The sequence below is a fragment of the Sinocyclocheilus rhinocerous genome, unplaced genomic scaffold, assembly GCF_001515625.1.
Source record: "Sinocyclocheilus rhinocerous isolate Xijiao unplaced genomic scaffold, SAMN03320098_v1.1 scaffold927, whole genome shotgun sequence".
In the NCBI taxonomy this organism is placed as follows: Eukaryota; Metazoa; Chordata; class Actinopteri; order Cypriniformes; family Cyprinidae; genus Sinocyclocheilus; species Sinocyclocheilus rhinocerous.
In genome coordinates this window covers 173,781-193,369 of record NW_015649229.1, presented here as the reverse complement: position 1 = coordinate 193,369, position 19,589 = coordinate 173,781, and the positions used below count along the sequence as shown (strand labels likewise).

General features: G+C 35.2%; 2 protein-coding genes across 2 annotated transcripts in view; both read right to left on the bottom strand.

Moving 5' to 3' along the window:
- Window positions 1-2,032, bottom strand: part of LOC107710410 (uronyl 2-sulfotransferase-like) — a 7,027-nt gene extending 4,995 nt beyond the window's left edge. The window contains exons 1-4 of the mRNA XM_016515180.1: window positions 1,810-2,032; window positions 922-929; window positions 643-798; window positions 373-452 (exon numbers count right to left, since the gene is read on the bottom strand). Of these exons, the coding sequence (XP_016370666.1) occupies window positions 373-452; window positions 643-798; window positions 922-929; window positions 1,810-2,032 (467 nt within the window). The remainder of the gene's footprint in view (window positions 1-372; window positions 453-642; window positions 799-921; window positions 930-1,809) is intronic.
- A 1,439-nt stretch (window positions 2,033-3,471) lies between these two features.
- LOC107710426 (SAM and SH3 domain-containing protein 1-like) overlaps window positions 3,472-19,589 on the bottom strand; it is a 97,079-nt gene continuing 80,961 nt past the window's right edge. The window contains exons 6-21 of the mRNA XM_016515195.1: window positions 18,244-18,281; window positions 17,570-17,656; window positions 17,373-17,485; window positions 16,589-16,690; window positions 13,644-13,776; window positions 13,354-13,469; window positions 12,682-12,756; window positions 12,460-12,603; window positions 11,883-12,015; window positions 11,540-11,709; window positions 11,249-11,458; window positions 9,831-9,981; window positions 8,769-8,900; window positions 5,590-6,290; window positions 4,378-4,509; window positions 3,472-4,282 (exon numbers count right to left, since the gene is read on the bottom strand). Coding sequence (XP_016370681.1) covers window positions 4,241-4,282; window positions 4,378-4,509; window positions 5,590-6,290; window positions 8,769-8,900; window positions 9,831-9,981; window positions 11,249-11,458; window positions 11,540-11,709; window positions 11,883-12,015; window positions 12,460-12,603; window positions 12,682-12,756; window positions 13,354-13,469; window positions 13,644-13,776; window positions 16,589-16,690; window positions 17,373-17,485; window positions 17,570-17,656; window positions 18,244-18,281 — 2,479 coding nt within the window. The 3' untranslated portion in view covers window positions 3,472-4,240. The remainder of the gene's footprint in view (window positions 4,283-4,377; window positions 4,510-5,589; window positions 6,291-8,768; window positions 8,901-9,830; window positions 9,982-11,248; window positions 11,459-11,539; window positions 11,710-11,882; window positions 12,016-12,459; window positions 12,604-12,681; window positions 12,757-13,353; window positions 13,470-13,643; window positions 13,777-16,588; window positions 16,691-17,372; window positions 17,486-17,569; window positions 17,657-18,243; window positions 18,282-19,589) is intronic.

Genomic DNA, 19,589 nt, shown 5'->3' with positions numbered 1-19,589 from the left:
ACAATACTACAGCGAGAATCAAAGTTACACTTTCTTTCTTTGCGTGAACATTTGGGTGGTGTTATGCAAATCTTCCTACACAGTGACGTAGACATGTGGGGGCGTGTTTAAACGAGCTGTTTTAGGAGAATATAAAGATATCTCTTTGGGTTTGAGACTTTAGTCTTTGCAACTTTAGGGATCTTATCTATTCACGAACAGCTTGTAACACTCCAAAGAGAAAGGAAAACTTGAAATCGTCTCATATGACCCCTTTAATAATAATTGCAGAATTACAAAATCAAAATTCAAATCAATATTTTCTGTGCTTTCATTTATTTGATGAGTTGCCATGAGTAAGATACAGTCATTCAGATCTCTGGGTTTACTTGCCTGCTAAAATTGAGAAAATGCACATGTCGGGTATAAAGAAATGGCTGAGGAGTTGTGCTGATGTTTCTAATCAGATTTTCCTACACAGGAATGAAAGAAGAACAGTTGAAATGAATTACTAGTGATGGTTCAGTGGTGGCTGAAGGCTCTCCTCATACAGTATATAGACCTACGGGAATTATAATGAATTAATTCAATGGCAGCTGATGTGATGCTCAAAAAATAAGAAATTGTTTACATTTTTAATTGACAATGATCATTTTTGATTACCTGTTCCCGTTTGGTGAGTCTGGTCTTGTTGTGAATATCAGAGGAGATGAGGGTGAACTGATGTCTGTCCGCCAACATGCGCAGCAACAGAACTATAGTGCGACTGCCACACTTACCCACCCTGTTATACACAATCTGACTCGGGAACGGTAGAGTCTGCAACAGAGAAAACTCTTACAACATTCAAAGCATTTTCACTAAAGAACAATCTTACATAATAATGGCATAAACATGCATATGCATCAGCTGAGTACAGGATATTACATGCAGTGCTCTTACTCTGGGTGCTAAAGATCCGTGGCCACCAGCAAATCTCCCTAAAAAGTTTTAAATAAAATAAAAATAAATAGAAGCGCACCCGCCATCTACCGTACATATAATTGTGCATATTGAATTTCACAAGCAGACAGAATCCTTATAGTTCTTCAGAAGAAATGCCAAATATTCCATCCATCCTCAATAATTGCACATTTTTAAAGTTTAATCTGTATAATATTTGTAGACTTCATAGCTTGGGTACTAAAATGTAAGCTTGGTATATTTTAAATGGGCATTTTAAGAACTGATGCTTTGTCAAATCCACAGGTTCTTCCACTCCTCCATCAGTTTTGGTGACTGCTGTCATTGTAGGACAATGCAAGGCCTCATATCATGAGTTTACATGGACTCGTGTGGAATTCACTGGTGGGTCTCATGAGCTGCTCTGAAAGCCAAGAATAACACTGCTGTCATATAGACTCATAGTGGAGTTAGACAGTCCGCTCTTTATGAACCTTGACTGATGCATTGACCTGAGAACAGAACTACAGTAACAGGCTTTGCTAACACTTTATAACTTTAACAAATCATTAAGGTGCATTCAATTAGTGAGACCTATCAGGAAACTTCTGTTCATATTGCAACAAATGATCTGTTTAGACTCTAATATTACTATACAATACTTTTAAAGGACCTATTAAAGTTATATAAAGTTTAATAAAATGTGAGGTTTTGAGCCAAAAGTCCAATTACACAAATGCTAGCAGTGGAAAAAAATGAACAAGTGAAAAAAAATTACAACAACACGGAAATACACTTAAAATATTAACTAAACGAATAAACTCAGGACAAGTAATATATACATGACAGGCAAGCATTTCATATTGCCAAATCAGATTCCATTGTGACAGCTTACCCCATGACTCCTGATAAACAAATACAGTATGTTTGAGGTCTTACCGAGATAATATCCCACATCCAGCAGGACTTTTGGAGCTCCTCCGTCTAACTGATATAATACAGAGCCCAGGCAGAAGACGAGGAGAGCGGTCAGACAGAAGAACAGATCCCGGCGCGATATTCGGAGCAGAACCACCGCGAGCCAGTTCCCCCTGCGGCTCCTCACGCGCATGTAGCCGCTCAAGTGTTTATGAGAGGGGGGATTTCTGAAAGTCATCATGTTCTTATGACTGGAATCCAGAGAGATGATACTAACTCGTCTGATCTGTATTAACACACTACCTATGTCATACTTGTCTCAGAGGGCGGAACAGCGCCTTGTCTCCATGTGTTCGTCTCCAAACTTTGCCGTGCTTTGGCGGCGTTAAACCTCCTGCATGAGTGCATGGAGGTTTGGGGGCGTCAGACCCCCAGTTTGGGTTTCTCTCTCTCTCTCTCTCTTTCTTTTTTCTTTTTTGGCATATACATATATTCATGTTTGAATAACATTTAAAAACGTTTCAGGTGCCAAAAACGTAAAATGACAAATTAGACGCTGCTAACATTTCACTTTTCCTCCAATGTTTTTTTTTTTTTTTAAGATGAATTTTTAGCGTTTTCGATTTTATGATAGGACAGTGTAGAGGAGACAGGATGCAAAGTGGGTGAGGATCGGGAAAGTCCTCCAGCGGATTCGAACTCGGGACGCCCATAGAGCAATGGCGCCATATGTCATAATTTTGTAACTTTAATGTGCACTATTTACGGTGTTCTGAGGATTTGTGCTACCTCCCATTAAACAGATAGGTAGCACAAATCGATAGCGAAAAATGCTACCCATCAGATTGTGCTACCAGCATCTTATTCTTGTGGTTTGAGGCTTTTTTTTTTCATGTCCATAACTACCCCTACCCTAATCCTCCCCACCCATTACCCGAAATTTACCCTTAAAACAATGCAAATATATTTTTGGTAGCACAGTCTGATAGGTAGCATGTTTCGTCGGTACACCTGGCATCATTCGTTTCCAGTGATTTAGCTGTACAAAACAGTCCGTTGTGCTGCTTAATACTGCAAACTGTCTTTTATTATTGTTATTTTAACGAATTATCATAATAATAAACATACTGGTTTGTATAGCAAGTAGTTTTACCGTTTAACGTTACTGCACTTTGAATCGTTACTGACTAATGAATCGAAAATCTCGCACATCCACAAAAATAGTAGCTTAATTACTTCCACGTTGCGAAATAAGGTAGATGCTACAGCACATATGTGACCCTGGACCACAAAACCGGTCATAAGGGTCAATTTTTCGAATTTGAGATTTATACATCATCTGAAAGCTGAATAAGCTTTTCATTGATGTATGATCTTTACTTAATATCCTAATGATTTTTGGCATAAAAGAAAAATCGATAATTTTGACCCATACAGTGTTTTTTTGGCTATTGCTACAAATATACCCCAGCGACTTAAAACTGGTTTTGTGCTCCAGAGTCACATATTATAATTTAAACATACTATATTACACATCTTACATTTCCAGCCTTTGCAAATTATACATGCTAATTCTTAGAAAGGTATGTAGTCAAATGACTAAACTATATGGAAATAAACGAATTAGAGCTTTTGACTTTATTAGTTTTTAAAACACATTTGTCTCTTAAAATCCATTTATAACCTTCACAGTTCATTCACACCAACTTGCATTAGTCCATAAAATAACAGAACCCTTCATCATCTCATAACAGAATGTTATAGATTAAAATAGGTATGATAAATGTTACAAGAAAATAAATCCTATATTACAGAAGGAAATAAATATGCTTTGAAATCAGAACGTTTGAATGTTACCGAAAATATAAGACAATGCGGCATACAGAAAACATGCTTTTTAGCCCGGGGAGATTTTGTAATTATATATATCAAAATAATAACAAAAAACTACTTCTTTTGAAAAAAAAAATGATGATGATCTATCCAATATATCCAAAACATATTACAACAAATTTAGGTTTACACTCAGGGTCACTATTATATGTACATTTTCAAAGGCAATATTTACGGTTCGCACAATCTTCTAAAGAGTTGCTTAAAATTGGGACTGTGTTGCATTTAGATCATTACAGATTGAAATCAAAAGCTGATTCAAAACAAATCACTCATCAGTGACTTCATTCAAAACACAGCCACATATGAAAGTCAAACTATTTCAGTTTCTGCTGTGCTGTCTAAACCCTAAAAGGACAGGAAAAGTCAGGTAAGGACAAATTCTAGCTGGAAAAACATTCAGCTGATTCATCGGGAATCAGTTCAGCAGTGGTTTTTAAGCTGGATTTGTTATGTGCTTTCCATCATCTGTCGCTCTGCAAAGCTGCTCCCACAGTTCTGAAATCCATTATGGAATCACACATATCTCTGACAAACTTCTCAATGGGATCTGTGAGATATGAAATGAAGTCAAAGTCAGACACATTTGTCCAGAACGTGCAAGTGACACTCGTCATGCTGTAAGTCATCAGCAGACAGACTCACGGCTATCCGATGCTGCTTCAGAAGCTGACGGACTCTCGTCTGATCCATCACAATGGCAATGTCACCCAAAGGTTTGTCCAGATCTTCAGAATATCTCTGGACCAGAGAGAACGGCACTCCATAACGGCCATGCTGAAAAACAGAAATGAAGAATATTAACTAGATTTAACTAACTAGATTTTTACTTTTTTTTTTTTTTTTGAATAAAATTTGATCTTTGCCCATGCAAAACTAGTTGCTAAAGAGTGTTTTTATTTTGTTGTGATATTGTTGCAATCTTATACTTAACCCTTTGGTGAAGTCAACAGGGTAGACAATAAGCATGACTTAAAAAAAAAATTACTATATTTTGTACTAATATTTTTATATTCGGTATATTTATTCTTTAATATTTAGCATTTTGAGGGAAATCCATGAGACTATATTCAACATTTATTTCTATAAAAATAATAATAATAAAAAATATATATATAATACGTATTATTTTCAGTTAATACAGTGTGTTGGTAAAAAATGGAGCACAAGTATTTAAAATACAATATTTAGAATATATGGGTTTTGCATATATTTAGACAGACAAAAACTTCTACCCCCCAATTGCTATGATTTTATAATTTTCCCCATTCATTGGTGGTAATTTTTTAAAAATGAAATGATTGTACAATATTTAGTTTCAATAATATTTATTATTTAATATTTTGTATTTTTAGGGTATTTCATAGTATTAGACAATATTCAAGATTAATTTTTTAAATAATATAAATCATAGAAAAAATATTTAATACTATTTTCAAATAACAGTTAATTACAGTCAACAATTCATTACAGTGTTTAAGTTACAAAATACAAAACATTAAAAATTTTTTGCAGGTTATTTATAGACTTTATTACCCCCCAAAATTGACTTTCAGATTCTATTTTCATATTTAAAATTTTTTACATTACTATGGTAGTCCTTTTCAACTGTAAAGATCACTGTAAAGTGTGACTGTTTTTAAGACCATCTATCCTTTTCTAATCATGTCCGCATTTTTTGTGTTCATAAGAAGTGTCACAAAAGTCAAGTTTTGTATCATTCTGATGAAGTACAAATGAATTTTTTTTTTTAAAAACGTAACATTTTTCAGTCTAAATGCCCGAAGATCAAAGACAATAAACACCATTTATCTTTAGCGCCAATAAATCAAGTAAAAAAAAAGAAGGCAGATAAACCTTGTCAGAATATGGCTCTTCTGTGAGGTCGATGCCATCAGAGCACAACTTTTCCTCCACTAAAGTCTCCAGGTTGGGTGTTTTCCCAGAGTGAACTTTCTTTGCAGGTCTGTAAATGAACGATTTGGAGATCCTGGGAACTTCTGGACAGGAGTTTGACTTAGATGCGCTTGTATGAACCTCCTTTCTACTGAAACCAGCGTCAAAGCCCTTCAATGACGGCAGTGGAAGAGGTTTTGGAGGAACTGGAGGTTTCATGCGCTGTGTGCTTGGAGGAAGATCATCTACAGGCACCTCTTCATACTCCACCACTGAGACGCTGGAGGACGGCTGAGCTCTGTCTCCAGTCTCTTCAGACTCGTCAGGTGTCAGAAGAGTCTCCTCAGTACTGTTGGGCTGCTTTCTCTCAGGACTTTGCAGATGAAGTTCCTCTACTGAGAAGTAAAGTTTCCTAAGCTCAGTTTGAGTAGACGGCTGATCCAGCGCACCGCAACTGCGACTCAGGAATCTTCTTCTGAACATGCCATGGTTTCTCCTCTTGATGGAGTCGATCTGCAGTGGAAGTGGAGTGTCCTGTCTGGTTTGTGGGTTTAACCTGCTGGAATGGCAGAGGGGTGGGATGGGAAACTCAGGGGAGGAGAGATGGCTGGACTCAAAGCCTGATGAGGACCTGCTTAAATGAGACGTCTTTTTGCCTTTGCCTACAAGAAGATTCATGTAAAGAAGATGTGATTCAACATGACAGCAACACACAGGAAAAATATGAGTTATACGAGTTTGGAATGAATCAACAGGAAATATATATTTTTAAATTAAACACTACCAAGGGCACATTAAATCGTCAAAAGTAATAGTAAAGTCATTTATAATGTTATAATAAATTGCATTATATATATATATTTATATATGTATGTATGTATATAATGTTGTTCTTTTGAACATTATACTCATCAAAGAATCCCCCCCCAAAAAATATCAGGGTATTCTCAAAAATATCGAGCAGCACAACTTCAACACTGATAATCAGAAATGTTTCTTGAGCAGCAAATGAGCATATTAGAATAATTTCTGAAGGTAATGATACTGAAAACTCAACTTTGCATCACAGGAATACATTTGACCGTATGTTCAAATAGAAAAGAGTTATTTTAAATTGTAATAATATTTCACAATATTACTGATGTTACTGTATTTTTGATCAAATAAATGCAGCCTAAAAATAAATGCAAATCGTTGAAAACAGTTCTGCTGCTTAATATCTGTTAAAACTGTGATGTTCTTTTTTCAGGATTCACTGATGAACAGAGCATTCAAAAGAACAGCATTTATCCGAAATAGAAATCTTTTGTAACATTATAAATGTCTTTACTGTCACTGTTAATTTCTTTAAAAATATCTTTTGAACCGTAGTGTATTTACTTGAGACAGATCATACAGTAGACCTTCGGAAAGTTCTGCATGCAAAGAGAAACTGGCATGTTATGCAAAGTGATGAAATATATAGTTTAGGAGAGAGCAGAACGTTCTGGATGGAAATGAACAGGAGCAGACAGGAATAAGCAGGCAGTTCAGATGAGTAGATCATAGAGCGTTTTATTCCATAGCTTGGTCAGTGACACAGACAGAGCTCAACCGCCGTCAGTCCTGTGACCCTCGGATCCATGAACACGGACTCTGGAGGTTTCTTTAGAACATGCAAGACATTTTGGATGAATCTCACAAAACCTGTCAAGAACATTTCAGGGTCATCTATAATCCCAAAATCAGAGTTATATTATTTTGCTTAAAGAAACAGGACCGTTCTGAACTTTTTACATTGCGAGATGTCAGGAATTAAACACAGTACCCCTTTTAAAAAAATCTCAAAATTACTGTAATGCAAAAAATAATTGTAGAATTAATTCATTTTAATACAAGAAATGAATTAATAATATTACAGATTAAACAATATGAACAAAAATATTTGTATTTTAATTAAATTCATGATCTTTTTAAATATAAAATAAGATATTATTAAAATCTGTATTAATACATTTCGGGGTCATATACAGTATAATCCCAAAATCAGAAGTTATATTTTGCTTAAAGAACTATTTTTAGGACCATCATGAACATTTTGCACTGTGAGACTGTCAGGATTAATTTTATATTCATTTTATTTTTATGTAAAATAATATTAAAATTAGTATTAATGTATTAAGGTTTCTCAAATGCTGCTTTTCTGCCTTTATGACTAATTAAGAAAATAGTATTATAATGACAAGCAACACAAAAACTCAAAACTAAAACATCTGGATGCATTACTGTAATTAGAGTTTGCACTTACATGCATTCATTTAGCATTTACAGGTAAATGTAAAATTAAATGAGGGGAAAATGTGTTTAATAGATATAAAAGTGAAGAAGAAAAACAAACCGAATTAACTTTAAAAGAGGCTTTTTCTTTAAACAACTTGTAATTTTGTCTTTTTGAAAAATCGATTTTGGGGTGAAATGCGTCCTGGACATGTTTTCATGAGATTCAATCTTTTCATTCAGACTGAATTTCTAAAGACATTTTGATGTCATCGAAGCTCTTTCTCTTTACCTGTGGAGCAAAATGTATCGTTTTGTTTTGTACTGTAAATATATCTACTTTAGTCTCATATGTTTGCATATCACAAATGATTTTTAGGCACATCTAAAGATATTGTGCAACATTATATAATTTTTACTAGAAAAATATACACACACAAACAGCAACGTCTCGCAAGCACAAGCAAAAAAATAATGACACGGTCAACTCTTCACATTCACATGAGCATGTTAGGACTAGAATTATTCTGTTCGTCTAAACCAAAGCCAAGGAACATTTCTGTGATCAGATTTCAGGCTGTAACAGTGAATAATATTGATTCAGGACTGATTCAAACGTCCTTACTCTTATAGTTCAACACAAATTCAGCGAGCGCAAAAAACGGCGGTTCTCGAGTGGAAATGGACTGAAGTGAAATCTCAACGCAAAGTCACATGACGAGTAACTGATGCCGTGCTGTCGGAAACATGGATGAGAGATGCTGTGAAAGTCCCAGCGGAGGCAGAGAGAGGAATGAAAGCAGATCCGACTGGATTCATGCAGAGATCACAGACAGGAGGAAGAGGAGGGCTGGAGAGTCACAGACGAGGAAGGCTGTCATTACCGTTCTCCAGGTTCTCGCTGCTCTCGTAGCAGCCCGAGTCACGAGGAGAGTCCGCTGGCGGCGCGCTGCTCTCCGACAGGAGCTTCTCTTGGGAGTCTCCGGACGATCCCTCGCGCTCCGGGTCACTGTTACCTGCAGATCAAACCACAGCAACATATGCTGAAGACACAATAACTTTTTTTGTATAAAATTGAATGTCGCATCTGGCCCATAATGCATATAAATCATATTAATTTATTTACATGATGTATGACGCTTTCAAAAAATGCTTTTTTATTTAAAATACTCATTAATGATGTACCAAAGCACATGGTTATTTTCTAATTTTATGTCATGGATTTAACTGTAGCTTTAGTTTGTGAACATATTTTTAGTGAATCATTTATTTATTTATTTTTTCATAGGGTTTAGAAGTATTTAGATGAATATGGTAATATTATTATAGTAATTATATTCCTTACTACATTCCTAATCTCCATTTTGAGAAATTCACAAATTTTTGGTATGTATAAATATTTATACTATTAAATAAAAAGGTTTACCATTACAGATAAATACTAATGGTATAAATACATATAATACACACTACCATTCAAAGTTTTGGGGTTGGTAAGATTTTTTGAATGTTTTTGGCATTTATTTGATCTGAAAATACAATAAAAACAGTAATATTGTGAAATATTATTACGATTTAAAATAAGTGCTTTCTATTTAAATATATTTTTAAATGTAATTTATTTCTGTGATCAAAGCTGACTTTTCAGCATCATTACTTCAGTCTTCAGTATCACATGATCCTTCATAAATCATTTTTAATATCTTTTGTAACATTATAAATGTCTTTACTCAACAATTGAGAATTGTCACAATTGGGCAAAAAAAATAAAAAAAATAAATAAAAATCTAGCCTAAATTGTAAATGGTAGTATAAGATTTATAGAAAGTCTTTTATAATCAATACAGCTACCAACGTCTTTTAGTGACTCATTATTAAAACAGTTAAAACAGTGAGAACAGTAATCGATCTGTCAGTGTGTGTGTGTGTGTGTTTGTCTCTCTCACTGTCACACTCCTGCAGCAGCTCGACGGCGGTGAGCAGCACGGCTCTGTGTTGAGGATCTCGGATGTTCAGCTCGTCCAGATCTTCCTCCTCCAACAGTTTAAACGTGTCCAGATCCTCATAACCATTGAACAGGAACGTGGGCATGTGCTCCTGCGGGATATGATCATTAACTGAAACTAAAACTCAGTTTTGTTGCTGAAATATAATAAAATATGAATACTACATTAAAAAAAATCTCTCCATTAATGTTCAATTCAGCATTTTATTATACATTTTTAAAATCAAAAGATGTACATATCTGTTAATATTATTTACTGGACCTCTGCTAACTTGAACTAAGAATGAACACTTGTATTTTTATGAACTTACAATAACAATGATTAATAAATACTGTAACAAATGTATTGCTCACTGTTACATAAATGCATTAATTAAGATTAACTAATTGGACCTTATTTTAAAGAGTTACCAAAATTACTAACTAGAAAACTAAAACTAAACTAAACACTTAAACAGTAATATTTACAATAAACAGAAACTGATAAAAATTAAAGAAATAATAAAAATGACTTAAGTATATAACAAAATAAAAAAAACATGAATTAAAATTAATATGAAATCAAAGTATTAAAATAAAAGCTAATTCAAACAATTAAAGTGCCCCTATTATGGGTAATGAAAGGTTCATATTTTGGTTTTGGGAGTCAGGTTGACATGCATGCAAGGTCAAAAAACACTTTCATTGTCTTATAATATGCATTTATTTTTACCTGACTTGCTCAATGACTCCCAAACGATTCGCTCAACGATTAATTTTTCCAAACCCCTCCTTTGCGTGATGCTAATCTGTCGTGATTGGTCCGATTGGTCTAATTTTCATTTCATCTCGCCTGTAATGCCTGATAAAGCAGTGTTTGTGAGCACAGTGCTGCTTTGTGTACAGCGTTACCAGGGAAACCGCTATTTTTACAGCTCCAAAAGCTGCACCTAGTGGCAAAGAATTAATTTGCATCTTCATTCCGACCAATGCAAAAAGACCAACAAGTGGGTGGGCAATATGCTAATGTTTCATAATGAGGTCAACATGAAACGCTTGGGATTCGTTTTAAAAACGACTCGTTTCAGTGATTCAGAGTCGACTCTTTCTTTTGAGAGACAACTTTATACACGGTGCACTTTCAGATTTAAAACTTTGCTGGATGTTTTCATTCACTTAGAGCTGTGTTACACACTGCATGAAAGGTCATTTTCAAAAATCCATAATAGGGGCACTTTAATAAAAATAGTATAATATATAATAGTATATTTATAATATTAAAATAAGACTGTGGTGAACATGGTAATACTATACCATTAAAATATTGCATCAAAAAGTGTCACATGATGCAATGAATTGAACGGAGCGTTATTGCGTTACTTTGAGACTGATGCGCTCCAGAAGCTCCTCCACAGAGGTCGGTTTAGGAGGGCGACTTTTCCTCCTCTTCTTCACGCTGCGTTTGGGTTTCTCCTCTTCCTCTTTCAGCACATCCACGTAGATGAACTTAAACGTTCCCACTTTATTACTGAGGAGCCCCATCCACGTGCCCATGGGCGGCTTACTGATCATGTCGATCAGATCTCCTCTCTGGAAGAGCAAACACACGCTACAGACGCAGAGCAACGGAAGCCGATGGTCAGTTTATTTCTAAGAGACCAGGCATCTGACCTTGAGTTTGAGGGAGTCGGTGTCATACGGGCTCGGGGTGAAGTCTGTGTGAACCAGAGCTCGGCCACAGAAAGGCCCTCTGTACGGCAGCTCGTCTTCATCACCGTCCTCTGATTTCACACTCTCACGGTTACTGGTGGACGAGTCTGTGGTGCTGACCGTCTGACCGCCTGCAAAACAACTCCTGCTTTACACACGTCTACTGACACTGACCATCAACAACCTGGTATTCTTTGAGCTACCATGTAAATACCATGGCATATGAATATGATAATTATTTAGTCCCATAGTTACAACACGACCATAGTTCTTATTTGTACATTTTTTAAACAGATAAACTCACTCATGGAGCTCTGTCCGCTGAGGGAACTCCTCAAACTCTCCACTGATCCTCCGGCCTTGAGTTTGGGTTTCTCCAGAGAGTCTGTGTCTGTGTGAGGAGACTGTGGGCTGCTGGGAGCTCGGCTTGGGCTTGACTGAGAGTCACAGGGAACAACAACACACTGAAATCAATTCAACTGCCAACAGAGGGCGCCAGATACTTACAAATGAAGCTGTGTTGTAAAACGCTACATTCTGCAGATGTTGACCAGTACTAAATGGCTAATTTGTAATTTGGTTCCAACATAAGTGGTGTTTGTCAAGTCAAGCATAACTATTAGAGCTGAACAACCTAAAAAGCAACCTTTGAGCTAGCAACCTTGATGATTTTTGCTTGGTAGATCAAAAATGGCAAATTCTTTTGATTTGGGCCAGTCAGCAAGCGCTACTCGCAATTAGTAATTTACAAATTGCTGTCTTTGCAAGTTCAGACTGCATTCTGCTTTGACAAAAATGACAGATTTGCTATATTGGAATTGCTCAAATCAACAGTCTTTCCAGTGTCGTGCATTATGAATTAATCTTTATCAAACAATCACCTGCTCCGATGGAGAGGAACTATATTTCTTGGATATGCGTTTCCTCATGGTCTCTTTAACAGATTTCACCTTCTTCCCCAGAGAGATACGGGAAGGTGTTGGAGATCTAGACGCGTCTCTCATGCTGATATCACCGTTTTCATTCTGGAGGACAGACATTATGCATCTTAATCTTAGAACAGATTTTATGAATTAATTTGCACGTTTACAACGTGTCCTTACTGTGGGGCCACAGCTGCTGTTGCTCATGTACACAGATCGGCTTGTGAGATCAAATCCTCCAAAGCTGCAGGTCCTCTGTGACACAAACAACAGTTAGTAAAGCAATATATGGATCAAGTTATATCTCTACATTGAAATCTTGACATACAATTTACACTTTCAGTGAATAATGACTTAAATTGTGTCCTTTCTTCAAGGTTTTTGTTATTTTGGAGCTTGACGTCCTCCTGGGACATGGCAAATAAAATAAAATAAAATAAGAAATAAAATAAATAAAATAGTAAATAAAATAAGAAATAAAATTAAAACAAAAACAAAACAAAATAAATATAAAATAAAACAAATAAAAACAGGTTATAGCTTGCTACAGATAAAAAAATACACAAAATAAATCAAATAAAAAATAAAACAAGCACTACAATATATAAAACAAAAATATAACAAAATATATAAAATATAAAAAATAAAATTATATAAAATGAAATGAATAAATACAAAAATCAAATAAAAAAATATAAAATAAAATCATAAAATAAAATATATGTACAAAAATATAAAAGAAACAAAATGAATAAAAAAATACAAAATAATATAATAAATAATAATAACAAACTAAAACTAGAACTAAAATAAAATAAAATAAAATAAAATAAAAGCAGTGGCAGCACTCACTCCATGGTAGTTAGAAGGGCTCAGGGCTCGTCTCATCTCCCCATCTGTCACGGAGCGGGACAACCTAGGCTCGACCTCCAGAGAGACGCCCTCCTCGCCCGACGGAAGCACAGGGTCTGGATGGGGAAACATGAAATCTTAGTTGATCCTATTCATTTTCTTAATACACATACCTGGTTTCAGTGTGAACAATTCATCAGTGCAAATTCTAGTTCAAATAATTCAATGTTTGGCTTTGTAATCCTTCATCAAATGAAGGTGTAGGTTTATGAAATGCATTCATTCCTTACCTTTTGAGCCATGTTTTTTGGCCTCATCAATTCTAATAAGCTTCTTTCTCACACGTCGAGTTGAATTGACAAGTTTATGAAGTCGACGAAAGGTGACGGACTCTTCCAGCTCATCTTCAGACTGTTCTCTCGACTGTATGGGATCAGGAAGAGAAAAATGGTTAGGGTATAGCTTACTACTGATGAAAACACACAATAAAATAAAATATTAACAAAATAAAATAAATATATAATAAAATAAAAAAACTATATAAAAGAGACAAATATAAAATATAAAAACATAAAATAATCATAAAAAGTAAAATAAAACAACAAAAAAATAAAAAAAATGGCTGAAAGTAAAACAAAACACAACACAAAAAACAAAAAACAAAACAGGTTAGGGCATAGCTTCCTACTGATAAACACACAGAAAAATTAAAAAATTAAAATAAAATAAAAACAAAACAATATAAAATAAAATCATAAAATAAAATAATATCAACAACAAATATAAAACAAAACAATATAAAATACTGAATAAAATAATAATATAAAACAAAATAAATAATCAAACAAATCAAAATAAAACATTAGATGCATTCAAATAACAAAAGAAGAAAAGAAAAGAAAAGAAAAGAAAAGAAAAGAAAAAAGAAAAGAGGTTTACCATATACAAGGTAAAAGGTCCATTCAGAGACTTTACATGTAATGGAAAGTATTTTGACTCATTATTGACCACATACATTCAGTGGTCTTCAGCATATGGTAAACCAAAAATCCCCCGTGTGCAAATTATAAAAACAGATGACTTGTGAACTGAATAGAGAGACTCTCAAACTCATGAACTTCAACAGGTACAGTAACTGGTCCTGCAGCGATTGTGCTCCAGACAGGACTGATTCCTCAGATCATGTGTGTTGTTGAGGAGAGCTGTTATCAGACACACCGTGTTCACCTACTAGACCATTACACAGGTGAAGAAACCCCACAGACACACGCTGAGCCACATCTAGAGACCAGAATATCACAGAGACGGAGGGTGCAGGACTCATTTCTAGCTTATTTTCAGCAGGTGGAGCAGCCTGTATTTCTCAGAATCATCTGTTTTAGCGGCAGACGGCTGTGAGCTCAGAAACCACACGCAGAAGAGACAGACACATCTCGCCTATAATTACCCCATCATTTACGATTCATACTTATAATACAGTATAGCACGTGTCTGACAGCAGGTGCTATACATGTGCGGCTCTCGCCACACTTCAGTCCCATAAAACATCACAGGACTTGAAATAAACCCGGTGAGATGTCAAATCCAGTCAGTGTGAGACCATTAGAGTCTGAGCGTTTGCTAATGTCTGCTATAAACGGCTCTTGTGTGCGAGTCTAAGAACTGAACTATTTCAGCGGGTGGGATGTTATGCAACTGGCATCTGTAAAATTCAAGCAGAGAAAGTCAAACTATTGTCATCGAAGAAAACACTGTAATAACAGGTCATATTTTGGACGTGTTGGGAAACTCAGGCGTCTCAGCATGCTGAATTCCTCACATAAAAGCTTTTATTCAGCAAGGATGCATTAAATTTATCAAAAAGGCATGTATAATGTAACAAATGCTTTCTATTTCAAATAAATGCTGTCCTTTTGAACTTTCCATAAATCAAAGAATCAGGGAAAAAAAATCACAGTTCCACAACATAGGAAGCAGCACAACTGTTTTCAACATTGATAATAATAAGAAATGTTTCTTGAGCAGCAAATCAGCTAATTAAAATGATTTCTGAAGGATCATGTGACACTGAAAACTGGAGTAATGATGCTGAAAATTCAGCTTTGCATCATAGGAATAAATTACATTTTAAAATATATTCAAATAGAAATGGATTATTTTAAATTGTAATAATATTTCTAAATTTTACTGTTTTTTACTGTATTTTTGATCAAATAAATGCAGCCTTGGTGAGCATAAGAGCCTTCTTTCAAAAACAGTTAAAAATCTTACCCACCCCAAACTTTGGAATAGTAGTTTAAAGAATACCATAGTATTAATAAGGTGCATGTTGAAAAAAAGCATGGTATTAACATGCACAAAACACATGATATTACCAAGCAATATCATAACATTAGTTAATAAGTGACATTATATGCTGAAATTCAGTTTAAATATCAACAAACAAGTTTGTGACCTAAAGCTTGGTAAAGAGGAACATTATAATATATTTCACAAAATACACATCCAGACTAGATTTATTAATAACATGGCATTCTGGTTTCTACACATGCTCTAGAGAAGCTGAATCCATTTCATCTCGCTCTTTCAATGTGCATCTATGGGATTTTTTCATTAAATGCTGTAAAATGAAACATTTATTAAACGCTGCAGGATGATGCAGATGCTGAACTTCAATACAGAGTCTCAGAGGTCGGTTCATTCCACTAACCTTTAAAGCAATCATAATACTGATGCTTGTCTTTGCAAACACAACCACTAAAGTGCAAAAGCCCAAAATCATTTTTTTTAGCATGCAACAAATGTATAAACGGTGGCTCTGTCCAGTGGAATTGGTGGAATGGATCCTGCATCCGAGCGCCTTAATCACACAATCACTGCACAAAAGAGCTGTGGGCCACTGAAGAGAGCGTAGCCCTACATTCAACCGGCCAAAAATGCACAATGGGGTGTTACAGCATTGAGGGGATGAATGGACCCCCGCCTGGAGGCCCAGAGGGGCCGTGGATCACATCTAGGACATGACGGGGGGGATGGAGAGACGACAAATCCCGCGGGTAGCGGTGAAAACCCTGCTGGGAGTGTCTGTAGACAGAAGATCCGCCAATAAACAAGGTCATCACAACAAACACGGCCAATGGATATTCAGGTCTTCCACTTCCACTTGGCTTTGAGGGACCTGGATTTTCGCGAGAAGTTGTCATTAGCAAACACAGAAAGTGACTGGAAAACTTACGTTACAGTAGGAGGATTCGGTCATGGAGGGACTGGGTGTGTCGGTCCCGTCGGTCGTGTCCGCGCTGTTGGACTGCTTATTCTGTGTTTCATACTCCTTCAGCTGAGGGACCGAAAAAAACATGTTAGCCAATGTCTCATCCTCAGTGGTGGACAGTAACAAAGTTACTAGTTACAGTAACAAACCAGAGCTTTTTAAGCCCTTTGAAATACTTAAATGTGAATTATAATTATAATTAACGTACATGCATCTTCCCCACCTCTGTAGCAGATATAAAACTAGTATGCTGGCACAGTGTTCTATTAAAATGTGCATTATGCCCCATGTGTCAGTACATTGTATTTTTATACTATTTGTCACCACATATTTAAACAATTTCTTAATTTTTTAAATAATATATGGTATATATTTTCACTTTTTTTTCCACACCTGAATTATCAGCACTTTAACTTGATATTTTAGTATATTGAAGTTTTGGTAATAAAACAAAGTTTGCTTATATGCAAATCAATACATATTAAAAGCCTGCGCTAATATTAGCGCTGACTAATGACTAGCCTGACTGATGCTGACTAAAATAAATAAAAGTTTAATGATCATTACTTTTTACTTTTAATAATCAAGAATGTTTCTACTTTTATTCAAGTACTTCTTTTGGAGTAATATTTTATTAGGGTATCTCTACTTTTACTCAACTACTTGATTTGTGGACTCGGTCCTCCACTGCCCATCTCGGAAATGCATCACATTAGGGAAGTAAAATAGGTTGTGAACTCTTTCATACCCGAGCCAGAGCCTCCTCCACCGTGATCATCTTCTCCTTCACCATCATCATCAGCTGGATGCGTTCTTCATCACTCATCGTGATCTCACTGGCCACGAAGCCCAGATCCTCTCCTGTGAACCAGAGGTCAAAGGTCATGTGTATTATTTAAAGCAGTATTTTATAAATGGAATTGAGATTAGAAATGGGTGAGGAACCTTTCGGCGTCGCTCGAACGCTCCCTTTCTGTGCCTTGCGGAAGTTTTGCCAGAACGATTTGTTTTTCTTTCTGTCCCATTTTCCTGCTGTTAGAAACAGTTTTAAACTCAATGAATGTCTGAAGACGTATTTCCAGAGATATTTAGGATATGAGTCAAAAGTTTGATTTTTTTAATCACGGGAATAAATTACATTTGAAGATATATTCAAATAGAAAACAGTTACTTGAAATTGTAATAATATTTCACAATTTTACAGATTTTACTGTATTTTTGATCATATAATGCTTCGACCTCAAACTTTTGTAAAGTAATGTAATTAAAAACATTTTTTTCAAACAGATACTAAAGGAAAAACAGCGTTAGAAGTGTTTAAATCATCATGAAGTTGAGATGTGGAAAACTAAAGTCATAATAAATAATGAGTAGGTGTTGACCAACGAATCAGCATGAATTCATACGATTTTCTAAATAATTTTGTATGCTATCTACAAAAGAACACTGTTTATCCACTAAAATATTACAAAAATGTTAATTAGAAAATTGTACATTCACTCTTGACTTTTCCAGGCCTTGAAATCACAATTTTAATTCCCTTATACTCCCACTGACTGTGTGAACCCTGATTTTACTCATTTTTATACAATCAATCAATCAAACAATACAGTACTAACCAGATCCGTCTTCAGAGCTGGACTTGTTCATTGATTGCCTGCAAGAAAAAAGAAAAACACAAATGCAAATTCCATCAAAACATGATCACACCGTGTCTCATCTCACTTGCTCTCCCACATTATTCTCTTCATTTTCAGCACCTATCCATTGATTTCTAGTAATGTGTCTGTGTCCTAACTGCGGGGCAGTGGATTAGACTCAGCTGTCTGTCAGAGACCCATGCTGCTGTCGGCCGCCACACCACACCTCACCTCACTGCAACAATGGAGGCTTTTTCACGCACCGGAGGGGTTTTAGAGCGACAGAGCGCTCACATGGCCAGTGAATTCCTCTCCCTGTTCTCTTTATTTGTCTTTCTCTCAGCTGACGCGTGCTGCTGATGTTAGCATGTACCTGAGCTCTCAGAAGCAATGCAAACGTTTAGCCTTGTGAGGGCAGATATATGAGAAACTGCAATCAAATGCGTCTTAACCCTGCATGTTCAATACAACAATTATCAGTAATGATATTATAAATAAACATCGATATTAAAAATGATCCTTTTACCAAGTAACATTGTTTGTTGGTATGTGTATATACTACTTTTCAAAAGTTTGGGATCAACAAGATTTGATAATGTTTTTGTTCTTTTGCTCAACAAGGCTGGATTTATTTGATCAAAAATACAGTAAAATGAGTAATATTGTGAAAAATTATTACAATTTAAAATAACTGTTTTCTATTTGAATATATTCTAAAATGTAATTTTTTCCTGTGATGCAAAGCTGAATTTTCAGCATCATTACTCCAGTCTTCAGTGTCACATGATCCTTTAGAAATCATTCTAATATGCTGATTTGCTGTTCAAAAAAAACATTAATATTATTATCAATGTTGACAGTTGTGCTGCTTCATATTTTTGTGGAAACCATGATATATATTTTTTCTTGGTTTTTAATGAAGTTCAAAAGAACAGCATTTATTTGAAATAGAAATCCTTTGTGACATTATAAATGTCTTTAATGTCATTTTTGATCAATCTATTGCATCCATGCTGAAAAAAAGTTTTAATTTCTTTAAAAATAAATACTGATCCCAAACTTTTGAGCAGTAGTGTATATAGCGTATATGTTCTTTTACTCTAATTACTATGAATTATATTTTAAGCTATTTTTTGAATATTTAAAAAAAAAGCAATAAACCTTGAGAGGCATTACAGTAATAATTGTAATTGTATGTGGTCTTTTGTCGCTTTATTGTTTTATTTCACAATAGCTTTGACCGTGGCTCATCCACAAGAATCTGTTTTATATGGTTTTGTTTCATGAATCAGTTGAAATTGGGAATAATTAAACTAAATTGACCC